Source organism: Procambarus clarkii, chromosome 30, assembly GCF_040958095.1.
Source record: "Procambarus clarkii isolate CNS0578487 chromosome 30, FALCON_Pclarkii_2.0, whole genome shotgun sequence".
Taxonomy (NCBI): domain Eukaryota; kingdom Metazoa; phylum Arthropoda; class Malacostraca; order Decapoda; family Cambaridae; genus Procambarus; species Procambarus clarkii.
This window is the reverse complement of record NC_091179.1, coordinates 19,557,360-19,576,963: the sequence shown is the minus strand read 5'-3', so window position 1 is coordinate 19,576,963 and position 19,604 is coordinate 19,557,360. Positions and strand designations below refer to the sequence as shown.

Here is a 19,604-nt window from a genome sequence, read left to right as displayed (position 1 = left end):
ATTATGTATATTCAATTTCAAGTATAGATTTATGCAGTACATACAGACACACCGGCAGACACACCGGCAGACACACCGGCAGGCACACCAGCAGGCACACCGGCAGGCACACCGGCAGGCACACCGGCAGGCACACCAGCAGGCACACCAGCAGGCACACCGGCAGGCACACCAGCAGGCACACCAGCAGACACACCGGCAGGCACACCGGCAGGCACACCGGCAGGCACACCAGCAGACACACCGGCAGGCACACCAGCAGACACACCAGCAGACACACCAGCAGGCACACCAGCAGACACACCAGCAGACACACCAGCAGGCACACCAGCAGGCACACCAGCAGACACACCGGCAGGCACACCGGCAGACACACCGGCAGACACACCAGCAGACACACCGGCAGGCACACCGGCAGACACACCGGCAGCCACACCGGCAAGCACACCGGCAGGCACACCGGCAGGCACACCAGCAGGCACACCAGCAGACACACCGGCAGGCACACCAGCAGGCACACCAGCAGGCACACCAGCAGGCACACCAGCAGGCACACCAGCAGGCACACCGGCAGGCACACCGGCAGGCACACCTGCAGGCACACCGGCAGGCACACCGGCAGACACACCTGCAGGCACACCGGCAGACACACCGGCAGGCACACCAGCAGGCACACCAGCAGGCACACCGGCAGGCACACCGGCAGGCACACCGGCAGACACACCTGCAGGCACACCAGCAGGCACACCGGCAGACACACCTGCAGGCACACCAGCAGGCACACCGGCAGGCACACCGGCAGGCACACCGGCAGGCACACCAACAGGCACACCAGCAGGCACACCAGCAGGCACACCGGCAGACACACCTGCAGGCACACCAGCAGGCACACCGGCAGACACACCGGCAGGCACACCAGCAGGCACACCAGCAGGCACACAGTTCTCCTGGAGCGGCGGACGTTACTCACGCTCACTCGCAGATATAACGAGGTGAGGAGAATGTTAAAATGCCGTTGGTGGGGACCTGCTCTCTATATTTACCTGTCTGTGTCTGCGGGAAGGCTAATGACTCTTGGTCTGTTTGCTTCTCATATCTTCTTTAGCAATTATGGAAACTATGAATAGTAAAGCTCAATTGTCGTCCTAAGTCATTCCCCTTCAACTGTGACAGCCTATTCCCCGTATCTGGGCAACAGTGAAATCACTTCCATCAAACCTGTGGACTTTGTACATCTTAGTTTTGTACATGGTTTAGACAGGTACACACATGTGCTGTGTGTACCTGTTAACCTTCCAGCCCATTGGTTGACCAGAGACTCGTCAGCAGTCGTGTCCTCCCCACCACCGTATTTTACAGTTCAATAAATCGTTTAAGACTGAATATCTTGTCTCTGGCTTTCAAATGTTAGCTCGTGGCTCGCCTGAACGGTGTGTTTAATGTGGCTGTATCAAACATGATCAAGGTAATTGTTGCCCCGGTGACCACAGCCTCCAGGCAGGTCTGGTCCCAGGTGATGGGGTGTAAACACTTGCTTCACGTGCTCGATGTGACCTTAGACCAGCTCACTTGGTGATGGTGGTGGTACTGGTGGTGGTAGTGGGGGTACTGGTGGTGGTAGTGGGGGTACTGGTGGTGGTAGTGGGGGTACTGGTGGTGGTAGTGGGGGTACTGGTGGTGGTACTGGTGGTGCCGGTATAGAGGTGAGCAGGACAGTCCCCGGGGAAAGGCTGTCAACGGTGGTGCTGGAGAATTTCCGCTTCCTGCCGGGCCGCCACTGATGACTTCCCTCCCGGGGGCCGCCTGCAATTCGACGCCTCACTGGCCGTGGGAAAATATTCTTACCGTCCTTGTTAAGTCAATCTTTGAGAGGTAAACATTCAACAACAGCAGTAACAACAGTAACAACAACAAGAGTAACAGCAGCTGCAGTAACAGCAGCAGCACCACCGGCGTGCAGCTCACGACCCAGGAGAAGCCGCAACACAGTTGCGCCATGAAGTCGGCTCCAGGTTATTTGGCCTCACTTTCTTCATGATATCTCGGCCTCCAGCATCACCGCTCTTACCTATATTGTGACTCTTGTTCCCAGCGGCGTGGGTGGCGTGGGGGCGCCGAGGGCGGCGTGCGTGGTGTGGGGGCGCCGAGGGCGGCGTGTGTGGCGTGGGGGCGTCGAGGGCGGCGTGTGTGGCGTGGGGGCGTCGAGGGCGGCGTGTGTGGCGTGGGGGCGTCGAGGGCGGCGTGGGTGGTTAGAGTGCCGTGAGCGGACGTTTGCTCTTCAGGTCACTTAACAAACTCAGTGTAAACATTTGGATGACAACACGGTGTTGGCCATGTGGTGGCAGTACTGGGAGGCTCTTGCCATACTGAAGCTTCCTCACCTGTGTGTGCTCGCCTAGATATGCTGGCAGCGTCCAGCATCAGCTACTGGTCCCGCTTTCCCCAGCATACTTTGTATAATGCTGTGATTGTTTCCACCCTATTTTGTCGTATTAACTATTAAAATTACATAATTAACTTAAACCATTTTGTGTCTAACCAGTTCCACTTGTTAACACCTGTAACACAAAACATTCTTTTCCCTTTACATGAGTCTCTCCTCGTAGCTCATGTCTCAGCTGATTAACGAGCCTTCTGGATTATCTGTGCACCATTTATAGTTGTCTCGAGCTGTTTTCAGGCGAGGGTTCCATCCTGGGGGCTGCAGACTTAAGAATAGGTCTCATATACGTTGCTTATAGGGCCGTAAAGGCTCCTTCCTCCCAATTTCTGAAAGCTACACAGACGGGGTCAGTGTGACACATGCCGCTGATAATTCTGCTACTGCCATTAGGCGATAAATTTGGTGTTATGTCTACTCTTGGGTAGACATACTCTCATGCAAGAATCTCTCTAACCTTCATGCTATTCTGCTATATAGGTCTTCTCACACCTGGTTCCATCCTTATAACTATTTTGGGCTGGGTACAGGAAGAGTATAGGACCTAATACCGCCCCTTCTGGCACTCCACTTGTGTCCTCTCCTCTCTCACACTGTTATTGCACAGGTATTCTCTACAATTTCGTGATATTTTAGCGGTGTTTGTGGAAGAGAAGCTCCTGGGTCCGTACCTGACCTCGGCACTTAACAAAATATTGGTGTCAGCAACAGACGCAGTTAGAAGCTACCTTAACAAAACATAATATGATCAAATAAGTCAGCTCGCACATGGAATGAAATAAACGTGACCACGTTTTGGGTTCGTCATCAAGTCATAGCCTCATTATGGTCCAAGACGGACCCAAGCGTCGTCACTTCCCTTATTTTCAGATGTGTGGGAAGGTTCATTGTTGCAGTCACGTTGTCGTCACATTATCTGTACAGTGTGATAATGGAGTCCGAGTCTAAACCACTACCTAACGTGTTCCTTATGAAGGGACGCTAATAAGGAGGATGGCCGTGTTGCTGCACACTGCATCACACAACTTCTCCTTCCTGCCGAAGGAGAAGCTGACCTGACAAGCTGACAAGCCCCTGACCTTCCACAGTGGGTCAATATTAAGGCCTGTGTACGGACCTTAACAAAAAATACCATCATTAGAAGAACGACGCCCAGGAGCTCTAAGATGACCATATTGAGGTTGTGGTCACAGATGCAGTTCAACGAGGACAAATGCAAAGCCTTAAGCTCCACCGAAGAATGACATTTTATAGTAAGAACATATTTAGCTCACGCGGCCGCCAGCGCGAGCCCGATGCAGTAACTTGCCTATATTAAGGTCTCTCTGTATCTCTGAGGATAAGACGGAGAGACAAGTCAGATGAGTTATCCCCTGAGCAACACTGGTGATGGTGGCGGATGTGACCAGGAGTGCGGAACAGCATCAACCACACCATCACCGACCTTATACCACCATCACGGCGACACTCTTACCCAACCCACAATTCCTGTTCCACTAAAACTACTTCAAATACCGATTGTCAGACATTGATTAGTGGTCACCGTTGTTGCGTCCTGCCGTTGTTTAGTGATGTGGTCACCACTGTGCTTCCTGCCGTTGAGAGCTAAGTGAACTTACTAATAACATTGAAAGAGGGGGATCACACTGTACAAGATCACAGTGATCACACTGTACAAGATAACGAGGGGAGTAGACAAGGCGGAATTACTGGATTGTTCCTGGTTAGGAACAACAAGGAGGGGATGCAGGAGGCAGGTGCTGGTGTACACACGTGTAGCACACTTGTCACCACTGAAGGCTCCAAGTTGCGAAAAGTTTCTCACTTATATTACATTACAATATAGTCAAGGTACATATTGGACTGTGTGAAGGTGAAATTTATGTAAAGGTCAAGTCAGTGTAAAGGTCAGCTTAGAGGGAGGTCAGTGTGATTTCAAGTTTAGTGGTACACAAAGATGGACAAATGTGAAGCTCCATCACAATTTGCTTTGTTATTGTCGGTGACAGGAAGCCCGTACTTAGGCTTATCCAGGTCCCCCCAGGCCTGTTGCTGACCTTCCACAGGATGCAACCCACAACAACTCTCTAACTCGTGGGTACCTGAGGTATCAAAGGATCTGCTAAAGTTTAAAATGTCGCATTTTTTCAAGCTGTCAACTGCTCGAAATATACAGTTAAAGAACGAGAGTAAATTAAACACGCGCGGCCTTAGTAAAACCTTCTGTGACGCCTTTGTTAATGATTTTCCAAGATGTAAACCATGGCTTTTATGATTGTAGATTTAATAAATTTTCCTACAATACACGTTAAGGTAATAGAACCATAATTCGACGCAAGTGATCTATCAACCTTCTTAAAAACTGACAAACATTTGCAGCCGTCCACGACTCTTAATGCTGCGTTTTTGAGAATCTGCTCATAATGCACACGGAGTATGCTGGTGTTGGTACCCTGGTGCATGTTCCTGCATGACCAGCCAGCCTGCCACATGGGCATCTTGGTACCACATAGCTCTTGTAACTGTAACCTTTCGTGTAGTTAAGCGCAAGCCGCATATACCTGTGTATGTGTGTGTGTGTGTGTGTGTGTGTGTGTGTGTGTGTGTGTGTGTGTGTGTGTGTGTGTGTGTGTGTGTGTGTGTGTGTGTGTGTGTGTGTGTGTGTGTGTGTGCGTGTGTGTGTGTGTGTGTGTGTGTGTGTGTGTGTGTGTGTGTGTGTGTGTGTGTGTGTGTGTGTGTGTGTGTGTGTGTGTGTGTGTGTGTGTGTGTATGGTGATACCTCCCACACTACCTTCACCTGCTCTAGTTACCCACTTACGTTATCTGTCTGCTTCAACAATGCGTCACTTTGTTGCGTCACCAGTGTGTTTAACAACTTCCTCTCTTTGGCTTGCGTCATCGCGGTAGGTGGTAAGAGTGTGGGTAGTGTGTCAGTGCCCCGGGTGGGTGTGGGTGACCTGGGCAGGGCACGCGACCGTGGGCACACTATTGCCTACCGTCAGGCAACATGGGACCTACCCCTCTCTCTCTCTCTCTCTCTCTCTCTCTCTCTCTCTCTCTGTCTCTCTCTGTCTCTCTCTCTCTCTCTCTCTCTCTCTCTCTCTCTCTCTCTCTCTCTCTCTCTCTCTCTCTCTCTCTCTCTCTCTCTCTCTCTCTCTCTCTCTCTCTCTCTCTCTCTCTCAATGAGAGAGAGAGATCATTGGGAGCATGTCTGCTCTCAATGAGAGAGAGCAGACATGCGCGTGAGCAGACAATAGTAGCACATCCGGAGAGACGGGACTTAGGAAGGCACCTCCACCACGGATTTAGTACGAGATAATAAATCTTGCTTTGTAAACCTGATAGAGTTATATGACCAGGCTTCATAAATCACACAAGACAAAAGTGTAGGTAGAATTTATATTTCTGGATTGCCAGAAAGCCACTGACACAGTCCCCCTCAGGAGACCAGTGAGGAGGTTGGAGGAGCAGACAGGCACGGAGTAGCGCCACGTTACCAGCGGTGTTCCGCAGGGGCTAGTGCTCTCACCCATACTGTTCCCCAGGCAGGTAAATGAGCTTCCAAACGAAATAAATTCATCCCTGACAGTATTGATGTAAGAGTTATGAGGAGGATCAAGACGGAGGAGGATAGAGGAGGCTACAAGATGACCTGGTCCTGATGGACAGAGACGGACAGCACACTAACGTGGCTCAACATTACACCACTTCATAATGGTCCACGACGGATCGAAACTTCGCCAATACTTAATTTCCAGGCGTGATGATTGGGCGTCTAGACGGACTCTCCACGTGTATAGTGCGGGGAGAGTGCATGGTTAGTGAGGCGGGGTGGGGGGGGGGGAGTTGTCTGGGCAGCACCAGCGGGTGGCCGGAAGTGCGGGCCCGGGACCCCGGAGTGTACACCACAACACCCCTCCCCAGCACCAGCTGCAGCTACACCTGTGACACCCAGCACCCCCATCCAGGGCGGCCACCACGCCTCAACAGCGGTACAGTGGACCCGAGCCACGGTACAGCGGGACCAGTCAGCGGTACAGCGTAAGGTAAGGGGAGGGAAGCGGCAGAGCCTCGCCTGGACAAACAGACAATAATAAGTAGAGTGGAAGTGAGTGTGGGGCTTAACCAGGCCACGCTCGCCACACCCTCCCTCCCTCGCCTTCACCCGCCTCTTAATTATACTCACTATTGGCCATTTTCCACCCCAGCCTTGGTGTGCGCAACCTTGGTGTGCGCAGCCTGGGCCTGCGCAGCCTGAGGCGTGCAGTGCGCACGCCCCAACACCTGATTCTCTTGAGGCGCAGCACGTGAGAGTTTATCTTCGCACAATTCAATAATATTTATGCATGTTTTTTTTAGATAACTGATGCAACTATACTCACCTAGATGTGACTGCGGGGGTTGAGCTCTGGCTCTTTGGGCCCGCCTCTCAACTGTCAAGCAACGGATTTTTTCAACACACACACACACAGGAAGCAGCCCGTAGCAGCTGTCCAACTCCTAGGTACCTATTTACTGCTACGTGAACAGGAACATCAGGGTGAAAGAAACTGTCCATTTGCTTCCGCCATCGCCGGGGATCGATCCCCGGACCCTAGGAATACGAATTCCGAGCACTGTCTGGCCCACTGTGATTATTTAAATTTGTTAGTCTAAAGTAGACTAACATTCAGAACCACTCAGAACTTTATATACCACATGTCAGACCAATCCTGGAGTATGCGGCTCCAGCATGGAGTTCATACCATGTCAAGCACAAGACGAAGCTGGAAAAGGTTCAGAGGTATGCCACTAGGCTAGTGCCAGAACTAAGAGGTACGAGTTAGGAGAAAGGCTGCGTGAACTGCACCTCATGTTGCTGGAAGGCAAGATTTCTGGGAAACATGATCACCACATACAATATTCTCAGGGGAATAGACAGGGTAAACAAGGAGGGATTATTTAACACGGGTGGTACACGCACAAGGGGACACAGGTGGAAGCCGAGTACCCAAATGAGTCACAGAGATATTAGAAATAACTATGTCAGTGTCACAGTAGTTAATAGATGGAATGCATTAGGCAGTGATGTGGTGGAGGCTGACTCCATACACATTTTCAAATGTAGATATGATAGAGCTTAATAAGCTCAGGAACCTGTACACCAGTAGCTAGACAGTTGAGAGGTGGGACCAAAGAGCCGAAGCTCAACCCCCGCAAGCACAATTAGGTGAGTAGAGATGCTTCAGGGAATGGGAAACACTACAGTAGCTCACCCAGGTACAGCACAGGCAGCAGTTCTTGATCTTCTTGCCGTCATGACATTTCGTCCTTGTCACCCAGCTCTTTGGCCACGTTTCTTTACATCCCATGCTTCTGCCCTGGAAACACAAACCGAAACTGTCTCTATTTTACGCTTATTACAACTTGTAATAAAGTTGTTACATCTTGGCTTAACGTGTTTATGACGTATTAGAACGTTGTTACAACTTGTTATATTGGTTGTTATAGCTGGTTAAGAGGTGTTAAAACTTGTTCAAACGTTGTACCAACGTCGTAGTTTCGGTGTGTGTTTGGCGGGTACTCACCTTACAGTAAGTATCTGAGAGTTAGACAACTGTTGTGTCATGCATCCTGGTGAGGGTCAGCAGTTGGCCTAGTCCTAAGGGGGACGTGATAGACTGAACAGGTTTCCTGCTCCTGACAACGGGAAACAATTAACCAGACATCTACGCTAACCCACTTGAGAGGACGCCAGCACTAGTATTTTCCTCCCAACATCAGTTATTTACTGAGAAAATATTTACATAACGTGTTGAGATTATCAGCCGTTAAGGTACGGAACTAAGAGTCAATTCAAAGCAAACAAAAAATACACAGGTGATGGATACACGAGGCTGTGAGTGTCTCTCCAGTATGCTGTCAGGCTCAAGAATTATGTAATCAAAACACTAGTTGCTATATGTTAACATTTGCCAGAGTATTTGTAGTGTAACGGAGGTGCGTGTGGACAGTTATACTGGGACCACAACCGCCCGCCACCTGGTTACCTAGTTCCTCACCCAGCACCCTGCACACGGCCCCCCTCCCACACCCAGCACACGGCCCCCCTCCCACACCCAGCACACGCCCCCCCCCTCCCACACCCAGCCCCCCTCCCACACCCAGCACACGGCCCCCCTCCCACACCCAGCACACGGCCCCCCTCCCACACCCAGCCACCCCTCCCACACCCAGCACACGGCCCCCCTCCCACACCCAGCACACGGCCCCCCTCCCACACCCAGCCACCCCTCCCACACCCAGCACACGGGCCCCCCCCCTCCCACACCCAGCACACGGGCCCCCCCCTCCCACACCCAGCACACGGGCCCCCCCCCTCCCACACCCAGCACACGGCCCCCCCCCCTCCTACACCCAGCACACGGCCCCCCCTCCCACACCCAGCACACGGCCCCCCCTCCCACACCCAGCCCCCCTCCCACACCCAGCACACGGCCCCCCCCCCTCCCACACCCAGCACACGGCCCCCCCTCCCACACCCAGCACACGGCCCCCCCTCCCACACCCAGCCCCCCTCCCACACCCAGCACACGGCCCCCCCCCTCCCACACCCAGCACACGGCCCCCCCCCTCCCACACCCAGCACACGGCCCTCCCTCCCACACCCAGCACACGCCCCCCCCCCTCCCACATCCAGAACACGGCACCCCTCCCACCGTCTGTCCAGGCTTTCCCCATAGTGTCTACCATTCCCTGCCTGTGTTTGTCCTGGTAAGTTTGTGCGTCATCAGAAAACATTGAGAGGAATGGGTCTAACAGAGAGATCCTTCACATAAGTCAGGAACATAATAGGACCAAGCACTGACCTCTGTGGGAGCCTGCTATAGTCATGTCTCGCTACTCTGACCTTCCTTCTCTTACTATCACGTATTAATTAGATCAGTCGTTGTTGTGTTAGATTCAGCTACTGGGAACAAAAAGCTCCAAGCAGCACGGGCTATGGTGAGCCCGTCATACTCACCTGGCACAGTTGTGCGTTAGATCAGTCGTTCCCAAACTCTTTACGGTCATTAACCCATTTTCCATAGAGCGTCCTTATTAATGGCTCCCTACACTCAGTATTAAAAGAAAACAACATAAATGTTATTGTTGTAGTGTTATTTTTGTCTTTCATTATCATAACCTGTACACTGCCTCGCCTTATGGCACCTTACATGTTGCAAAAATGGCCCAGTTTGGGAACCAGTGAGTTAGATGTACCTTCAGTCACTGTCAGTTGTTTCTCCAACTTGTGCGTTGGTCTCTTGTGGGGAACTGTGCCGAAGGCTTCCTGACAGTCAAAAAATGTGCAATATGCCCACCCTTCTCTGTAATGTTTGTTTTATGTTGTCTTGGCTTATCAAGCGTGTGAAGCAGGATTTTTCGTCTAGGACCCCATGTTTGAGTTTTGGTGTATCGTCTTGTTTCTCCACATGGTATACCAGTCCCTTTATTACCATCTTTTATATCACCATTCAACTGCGTATGTGTGTGTGTGTGTGTGTGTTTCTAGGTTTTTCTTTAGTTTCTCATCTTTAAAATAAATTAAATTTCGAGAAGTCCTGCTCTAATTTACATATTAGCTCACCTGTGTTTCCCTTCCCCCGAAAGTCATTAATGCAGCTCTGTAATTCCGCTGTTTCTATGCCTCCACGGGTCATTACCTCCACCACCACCACCTCCCCACCACCTCTCATGCCCCGGGAGGACTACCACACCATAACCACACCTGAACCAGCCTCCCGCCGGGGGACTACCACAACATAACCACACCTGAACAGCTTTAACAAGAGATTGACATGCTTAGGTCCAGCTCAATTTCAGGTTTATTACATGGAGCTTTAGCGATCTTGTCCGAATCATCATGCTTGATGATTCTGGAATATGGGGGGGGGGGTATGGGGTGCCCTTTGCTTCCGCCGACCACAGGGTGGGTATGGGGTGCATAACAACCAGGTACACCCGGGGTGTAAACACCATCAGCACAAAGGTCGTGTTGAAGGTCACTGAAAATGTGGGGCTTCAGGTCCCGTTGTCGGGATACGTCCGGCGATTGTTACAGTTGTAAACCTTTTACTGTGTGAACTGTGTATACTCCGGACCCTCACACCCACCACTACACCGGACCCTCACACCCACCACTACGCCGGACCCTCACACCCGCCACTACGCCGGACCCTCACACCCGCCACTACGCCGGACCCTCACACCCGCCACTACGCCGGACCCTCACACCCGCCACTACGCCGGACCCTCACACCCGCCACTACGCCGGACCCTCACACCCGCCACTACACCGGACCCTCACACCCGGCACTACACCGGGCTCTCACACCCGCCACCATGACATGCTCGCCAATGGTACATTAAACATGTGACTGCAAGACACAAGACACACCTGCACTACACGAGGCGGGAGATACAGGAGGCACTAATAACTCTCCAGGAGAACTGCCTTAGGCCCGGAGGCTCTTGTGCTCTGCTGGCTATCACAAGTGTGACTAGTTGTGCTTGCGGAGGTTGAGCTTTGGCTCTCTGGTCCCGCCTCTCAAGTGTGGTTATTGCCAGGTGTTATTACAACTGTCTCTCTTGTGTCCCTACAGACCTCCGTCCACAACTGTCCGTCCTGGGGCATCATGACGTCACCACAACTGTCCGTCCTGAGGCACCATGACGTCACCACAACTGTCCGTCCTGGGGCATCATGACGTCACCACAACTGTCCGTTCTGAGGCACCATGACGTCACCACAACTGTCCCTCCTGAGGCATCATGACGTCACCACAACTGTCCCTCCTGAGGCATCATGACGTCACCACAACTGTCCGTCCTGAGGCACCATGACGTCACCACAACTGTCCGTCCTGAGGCATCATGACGTCACCACAACTGTCCGTCCTGAGGCATCATGACGTCACCACAACTGTCCGTCCTGAGGCATCATGACGTCACCACAACTGTCCGTCCTGGGGCATCATGACGTCACCACAACTGTCCGTCCTGAGGCATCATGACGTCACCACAACTGTCCGTCCTGAGGCATCATGACGTCACCACAACTGTCCGTCCTGAGGCATCATGACGTCACCACAACTGTCCGTCCTGAGGCATCATGACGTCACCACAACTGTCCGTCCTGAGGCATCATGACGTCACCACAACTGTCCGTCCTGAGGCATCATGACGTCACCACAACTGTCCGTCCTGAGGCATCATGACGTCACCACAACTGTCCGTCCTGAGGCACCATGACGTCACCACAACTCTGTGCTCTGAGACATGTACCAACTGTTATATAACAACAACAACCATGCACCACAAACACGGCGCCACGAACTCATGAACGTATCAGCTAACTCGGGAGACACAAGAGCACTGGAGGTACTTTAATTTGTGTTTGCGATAAGTTGTGGGCTCCCCGGCGTGTGGGAGTAGATGGTTGGTGAAGGTAGAGGAGCTGGTGTTGGAGCACCGGGTGGGGGTGGGGAGGTTTGGGGGGGAAGAAGTGGTGGTAGTTTTCACCTGACAGGTGTGGTGGCAGGGAAAGTTGGCCGCCGTCAGCCCATCTGGCCTAGCAGGGCAAGAGGAAAAAGGAAGCCGGTGCCTTAAGAATATTTTGTGTTTATTGCCAGAAGGAGAGGCGTTGTAACTCCCAGTAAGGCGTCTCGGCCATAGTACAACACTAGAGAGTAATGCAGAACATGTCAACCTTAACTCTAGTTGTTGTAAGGAACAGTTCTGGCAGAAGCATCAGAAATGAGCACAGCTAAGATCGTCATTCTACATAGTAAAGTACATTGCACATCTGACACTACAACAAGCAAGTTGATCATATTCTTGATGATCGCCGCTACAAATTACACAACCTTGGAAACACGTACATAAATTAAGTGGTAAGTTCCGATAATAAATGAATCATAATGCGAAGTTGTTTTGGAGGAGAATGATGCGAGGAACATTGTAGCTAAATTACTAGAGCTCACAAAATGGAGATGATAATTATAGTAATTTAGGAATTATGCACAAAAATCTAAGTGCTTAATTATACACCGGAAAGTTGTGAATAAAAAAATAAACTTGTGAAATTAGAGTTTCAAGACTTAAGATGAAAGTAAACCTCATACACATATATTGTATATTGAAATAACTTATAAGCAGTGTGAGGTACATATGAGGATAGAGCGGTAATAGTATGGCTGCGAGACACACGATCTATCCAATGACGCTCCTTACTAGTTATTACTAATTATACCTTCTAGTTAAACGAAATTAGCCATACTAAAATATGTTACTAGAGACAAGAGTAATAGTGTCCGGGTAACAATATCCTGGCAACAGTGTCCTGGCCTCTGGAAAGCCTAGCCTGTCCTAGGCTTCTTACACAGGCATTTAATACCACACTTGCATTAGCTTATAGATATGTTTGTTCAAATATAATCCTTTTATTTAGATAGTATTTTTCCCCATAACCCATGCCATTTATAATCTTTGTGATTTGTATAGAATAGCACAGCTTCAGTTCTGTATATACATGTAAATAATAATCATTAATAAACTGTTTTCTCTATACTTCAACTGGGATTTGTGTCTGACCTCTAACATTAAATATAGTACAAACAATAATAATATTTTATAGGTAATTAGTTATGACAAAATAATGCTAGCAATGAGGCTCGTGGGGGTTGTGAAGAGAAACTTTTCTCAGTCGAGGTGTGAAGATCCCTTTAGGAACTTTAGTGACCAAAGGGTTTGTTAAGTGGGAGGTGATAGAAAAGAAGTTTGTGGGAGGCGAAGAGTCTCGAGTTAAGGTTGTGGAAGTTGGATTAAGGGGTGGGTAAAATTGAATGGTTCATCACTGGATTTTGGAGTTGCTGTTACTCTTACATAAACTTAAGAGAGCTGTCTCACAGCCCATGCGCTGCAGCTCTATTTATATCCAACCAAACTTGTATGTCTGACTTAAGCTTAAAACAATTCGGCAATCCAATATCTATTGCGTTATCCGGTGACTTGTTCCATAATTCAACAGTATTCCCAAACCAGAAGCAATTAACCGAGTGATATAATGAAGTTATGTTATACAATGAATAACATAAGAATACACATAAACTCCGGAATAAACTATCTAATTAGCGAGAAAAAATCTTGGGTGCGAAATTTACCCGAAGGCCACCATCTGAAGTAGCCACGACGGGGACAGGAAGCCTGTAGCTTGTCAAAGCCTGCCCCACATTGTTCCGGAGGATTTTTTACGACTGTATTTTGTGCAAGTTACATTGGACCTTTCAAAGAAGCGGTCTGGAATAATGTCTTCCAATTTGCTCAGTTTTTCCAAGGTCTCGATGAAATCAAGTCATGTCTGGCATGAGAGGCGACTTAGTTCTGGGATAATTGTTTATCACTGCGCTAAACCTTTTCCTATACAGTTATGTCTTTCTGAAGGCGAGGCCGTCATGCTTGGACCCAGTAGTATAGCTGAATAACACTTTTTTTATGCAAGTCAAAAGGTTCGTTTGACGTTTGAAAAAGTTCAAAGACTTTTTTTTACTTCAGCGCCTACGTTCCAAGCAGTATTTAATAACTGATGGAACCTACACCAGTCACTAAATATTCACACCGGTCTACCTACATTCAGCAGGCGCTGTGTTCACTACCACAACGCCTATTGAAGGTCCCGTGTCTGGTGCTCGCTAGTGTGTGTCCGTAAACGTTTGTTTGCTTTAAGGTATATTTCTTTTTTTGACAAACTCATGTATGACCTTTTAACATGGCTTCAGTCTCCACTCACAATCAGGGGGTTCCCGGAGGGAAATAAGTCCCCGGGAGTTAGACAGCTGTTACGGGGTCGCAGCCTGGGGGGGGGGGGGAGGGTAAAGAGTCCCTGGGAACAACACTACGAGAATTAAGACTCGCCAGTGGGAAATTTCCTCCCATATGATTCTCTCCACCAGTCTGCAGTTGTGCAAGGTACGGCATCCCATGTGTGTAGTAGTGTTGTATTTCAGTCTTTCCTGATGACAGGAATAACACACTAGACTGATCTTTCCAGACAATATCTCGACACCCGAGGTGAGGAGATATTCCCATAATGTGCGAAACAAGAAGGGCATTAACAAAAAAAAAAAAAAAAAGGTCTAAAGCCCCAAGCGTGGAAGGAATTCGGTAAGGAAACCGACTGAGGAACCGTATCTACCACTGAAATTGCCATTCAGAAAGCCTCTGGACCAAGGAAATATGCAAAATGTCACTCCCCCCTCTACCCATAGTAAAAAAAAAAAAAAAAAAAAAAAAAAAAAAAAAAAAAAAAAAGACAGGAGCTGGACAGAAAACAGCCTAACCTCACATATCTGCAAGCTGCAAGCCAGGGAAGGGAAGACGAGCAAGAAAATGGCTTTAGTTCACTACGATCGCAAGAAGATAAACAAAGACTTGTGACCAAAATCCAGAACTGGATAAGTGAGGCATTCCACTAAATTAGCACCTCCCCCCTCCCAGGGCAAAATTAACAATAAAATAACTACGTGAACTCATACCAGGAACGCTTGATGGCCACAGGATTAGGAATAATAAAAGCCAGACATGACAGAACTATCTCACGAGACATTTAAAATACTGCATATATAGAGATATTAACCCAGACCAGTTCTTTAAAATGTTAAATATACCATAGTTACCCAAAACTAAACTCATTTTCTGTAAGAGAAGAATATTTAGTTTTTCTTTATATACTTTTCAATGGGAGACTTTGACCGCCCAATATATTAATTCATAATTATTGCCGAGAGGATAGAACTGTAAAACTTTCCCCTGGGGAAATTTGGAGAGTAGGTTTGACCCGTTAAAAGTTTCGACCATCTGTCATCGCAAGTTTAAATGCATGTAACCTGATGGAATCTAACATATCCTAACCTAACCGAACATATTCTAACATTTCGTGGAATGTTGGAATCTCCGTGAGTAGGAGGGAGGAATGCAGTGGGATGCTATCCTCATGGCGCAGTGGTAAAACACTCGCCCAGCGCTTCGCGAGCGCTTTGGCATGGGTTCGTAGCTTGTCGGCCGAGCGGACAGCACGCTGGACTTTGATCCTGGGTAGCTTTTCAGAGTAAAGAGTGCAGCTGTGAGAGTCGACGGCCACTGGGCCCCAGTTTGTTCTCAAGAGTGAACAAATATGGTTTCAGTACTGATAATAATCCCTTTACATCACAACACCCATACAACTCTGTATACAATATATGTATGGATAATAATAATTGCTTCATTAACAAATGTTTTGAAATATAATTAAGTACATTGGGTTATAATCACGGACTGTGGACAAGAACAAACTGATCACTATCCCATGAATCGTGTCTTTTTCAATATATTTACACAGTCCGTCCTCACGAGCGTTCACAACGTCACTAAATTGCCCGACCCTAACCTACCCGAGGACTCACGAATAGAAAACGGGACATCACGTTAACTTTGCAAGCCGCTATGATTTTGTGTGCATGGTTTTTGGCCTTAGGGACCAAAACCGTGTATAAATACATCTAAATGCGATGCATTGTTGGAAAGACCGGAACAATGTTTGGTTGTGTTGGTTCACACCACAATCTCGTACACAGTAATTAGTGCCAAACATGTCATGTTGAGATGTGTTTATGTTAACGAACTCTAGTAAATACTAACTGATAAGCATCTTTTAATACAATAAATTTATAATATGTAAACATACATTACATATATGTGTATTGAAAACGTTAAATGTTTAAACTGAGCCAGGGATATAGACTGAGAGGTGTACCCAGCTTCTGTACCCAGAGAGGCTGACCACGAACCACTGAGTGGCAGCTATATAGTAAACAATTATCAAAGAAGGCACCAGGCCGGGAAGGCTATGTATCACCATTGGCAGCTATATAGACTTCTTTACTCGGTACCTTCTTGGTGATAAGTACTTGCTTGGTGTAGTGGCGGTATGCATGTCACTACTCCATACACAATTTTAACATATTTATGATATATAAATACATACAATTATAATATACTATCTCCTTGTCTGTGATGTTATGATATATTTGTCTTCATTTGCAAACAATATTACAAAGGTATTAATGATTTTAAACACACACCCAACAATAGTTTAATGGTTCTTATATAAATCATACTTAATATGTTCTGTGAACTTATAAACAATAAGACACGTTATAATCTAGGTTGTGGGTTACGTCCAGGACGTTTCTTCATTTTCTGATGTGTGGTTTGGATATCATAAACCATGACTGTATATAAGAGTGTGTGAGCTAAGAGTGTGTGAGTGTGTGAGTGTGGCTCACACACTCTTATATACAGTCATGGTTTATGATATCCAAACCACACATCAGAAAATGAAGAAACGTCCTGGACCATTGTCAAGTCCAAAACGGACCGAAAAGTCGTCGTTTCTGATGTGTGCTTTGGATATCATAACTTAAGTAACATTAGTTAAGCTCCAGGTCTGTCTTGGTGTCTCTTACAAGTGTAAGTCAGTGTATGGCTTACACCCTTAGATACAGTGACATCAGTGAACCTTATTAACAGCTTAAATGTCTATAGTTGATTTTGTATATTTCCCAAAGATGCATTTATTTTGTGTGGCAATGTTTATTTCAAAACAAAGGTGCAACAGTATATTCAGTAATCTGCCAAGATGGTTTGCTGTGGTGTCCTGTTGCCTTCAGGGGAAGGCCCAACGGTGCCCACGAAGGCTGACTCAAGACTTCGGCACCGCTGAAATTAAATTAGTCTTTGGAGTACAGTTACACTCGATTGTACAACATTTCCATCATAAAAATAATGAAGACAACCACTTGTTGAGAGGAGAAAATGTTGACGGGGGAGCAGGATGATTCTGCAGGCGTGGAGACGATACCTGAGGCCGGACGGACATGATGACAGAGACAAAACCAACCCAGGAGAAGGTTGCCACTGAGAGGAAAGAGCTGCGTGTGTGAGGCTGGTGAAGAAGAAGGGCAGGAAGATGGTACGATTGCTTCTAGCAGTGTTTACAGGACTTCTTACAGTAGACGTGCATGTAGTCCCTGTTAGCGTCGCACTGCCTCATCTTGCTCCAGGCGCTGCAGTACTTGTTCTTGTCCTCACACTGCTTGGGGACAGGAGTATCTGCAAGATGAGGGCGTTCACTCGACTCACAGAATCACTAGTGTGAAGGACTACAAGTATGCACAAAGTCTCACCTGACGGGACGCGGCGCCATCCCGGTTACCAATTGTTCTCCCACACAACAGTCTGCGTGTACTATGTATTAGTCACTCTCTGTGACTATGACTTAAATATTTAATCATACATACATATTACACTAAGTAAAATGAGAATACAGTAAATGACAGGTGTCGTGTGTGTGTGGGGCAGGTGTGTGTGTGTGTGGGGTGGGGGTGGGGCAGGTGCTGGTGTGTGGGGCAGGGGAGGGTGTGTGGGGCAGGTGTGTGTGTGTGTGTGGGGGGGTGGGGGCAGGGGAGGGTGTGTGGGGCAGGTGTGGGTGTGTGGGGCAGGTGTGGGTGTGTGGGGCAGGGGAGGGTGTGTGGGGCAGGTGTGTGTGTGTGGGAGCGGCAGGGGAGGGTGTGTGGGGCAGGGGAGGGTGTGTGGGGCAGCTGTGTGTGTGGGAGCGGCAGGGGAGGGTGTGTGGGGCAGGGGAGGGTGTGTGGGGCAGGGGAGGGTGTGTGGGGCAGGTGTGGGTGTGTGGGGCAGGTGTGGGGGGGTGGGGGCAGGGGAGGGTGTGTGGGGCAGGTGTGGGTGTGTGGGGCAGGTGTGGGTGTGTGGGGCAGGGGAGGGTGTGTGGGGCAGGTGTGTGTGTGTGGGAGCGGCAGGGGAGGGTGTGTGGGGCAGGGGAGGGTGTGTGGGGCAGGGGAGGGTGTGTGTGAGGCAGGTGCTGGTGTGTGGAGCAGGGAAGGGTGTATGGGGCAGGGGGTGGTGAATGAGAGCAGCAGCTCACCTTGGTGGTCATGACAGAGGCCGCACGACTTCTTGCAGTGTAGAGTCATGTACTCCGGGTTGTTGGTACACTCGCCTTTCTCGCTCCATACTCTGCAGTAAATACTAAGGTCCTGGCACTCCTTACCTGCAGCACCACCTGGCATTACTGATTGGTAAGATTGGTAAGTGGTTGAAGCCCACAAACGACTGTCAGTGGCATTTGTAAATGGTAATTATGGCTCAACAAGGTAATTATTGTTCAACAAGATAATTAGGGGTCAACAAGATATTTTTCACAACTATTGCCTTTTGTGGCTCTTGAATCAGAACATTATTAAGGATAGTTTATTGTAGTATAACATTAGTCTTGTTTCAAACTGACTTGCAATTGCAAAAGTTTGTAATGCTTTGTAACTGACAAGAGACTGTTTACAAGTTAGTCAACATGCTTTGTTGATGTCAAGGTAAAGCAGACGATGCAAAACTAATGAGAAGTGTAATGATAGATGAGGATTGTAAAATTCTCCAAGATGACTTAAACAAGCTGCAGATTTGATCTGATAAATGGCTGCTGGAGTTAAACCCCAGCAAGTGTAAGGCGATGGAAGTAGGAAGAGGAGGCTAAAGGGACAGTTCACAATGACAGGAAACTATCTCCTTGTGAAGACTAGATAAAGACCTGGGAGTGGACATAACACCAAACCTAATTCCGGAGGCTATTAAAATTATTAATTATAATATTAATTATAATTAATAATAATAAATAGGATAACGTCAGCAACATTACGCTAGCGAAAGTTAAAACATCATCCAGGAACCTAAATAAGAAGGAATTTAAATGACAATACACCACCTTCGTGAGACCAGTTTTAGAGTATGGCGCCTCATCGTGGAGCCCCGTCTAAAGAAAACACACATTACGAAGCTCAAAAAGATTTAGAAGTTGTGACGAGGTTCGTCCCAGAAGTACGAGGGAAAGGGTATGAAGAGAGACTGAAAGAACTAAACCTGACGACGCAAGAAAAAGAGAAGAGGAAGGGTAGACATGACAGAGACGTATAAAATACCTTAACGGATTGAAATAGTGGAAAAAGAGTAAATGAATACCAATGTAACAAGAGGGCATGGCTGGAAGCTTGAGACTCAGATGAGTCATAGAGATGCTAGAAAGTCTTTCTTTAGTATA

At 48.4% G+C, this 19,604-nt stretch overlaps 1 protein-coding gene across 6 annotated transcripts in view; it reads right to left on the bottom strand.

Moving 5' to 3' along the window:
- Positions 1-15,722: 15,722 nt before the first annotated feature.
- The window catches only part of LOC123765423 (zinc metalloproteinase nas-13), a 16,765-nt gene continuing 12,883 nt past the window's right edge, over positions 15,723-19,604 (bottom strand). For 4 of the 6 annotated variants that reach the window (XM_069334004.1, XM_069334003.1, XM_069334007.1 and 1 more), the window contains 2 exons: positions 18,438-18,584; positions 15,723-17,608 (listed from right to left, as the gene is read on the bottom strand). In XM_069334004.1, the coding sequence (XP_069190105.1) occupies positions 17,481-17,608; positions 18,438-18,584 (275 nt within the window). In that variant the 3' untranslated portion in view covers positions 15,723-17,480. The remainder of the gene's footprint in view (positions 17,609-18,437; positions 18,585-19,604) is intronic. The other 2 variants (XM_069334005.1, XM_069334006.1) reach the window with 2 other exon arrangements.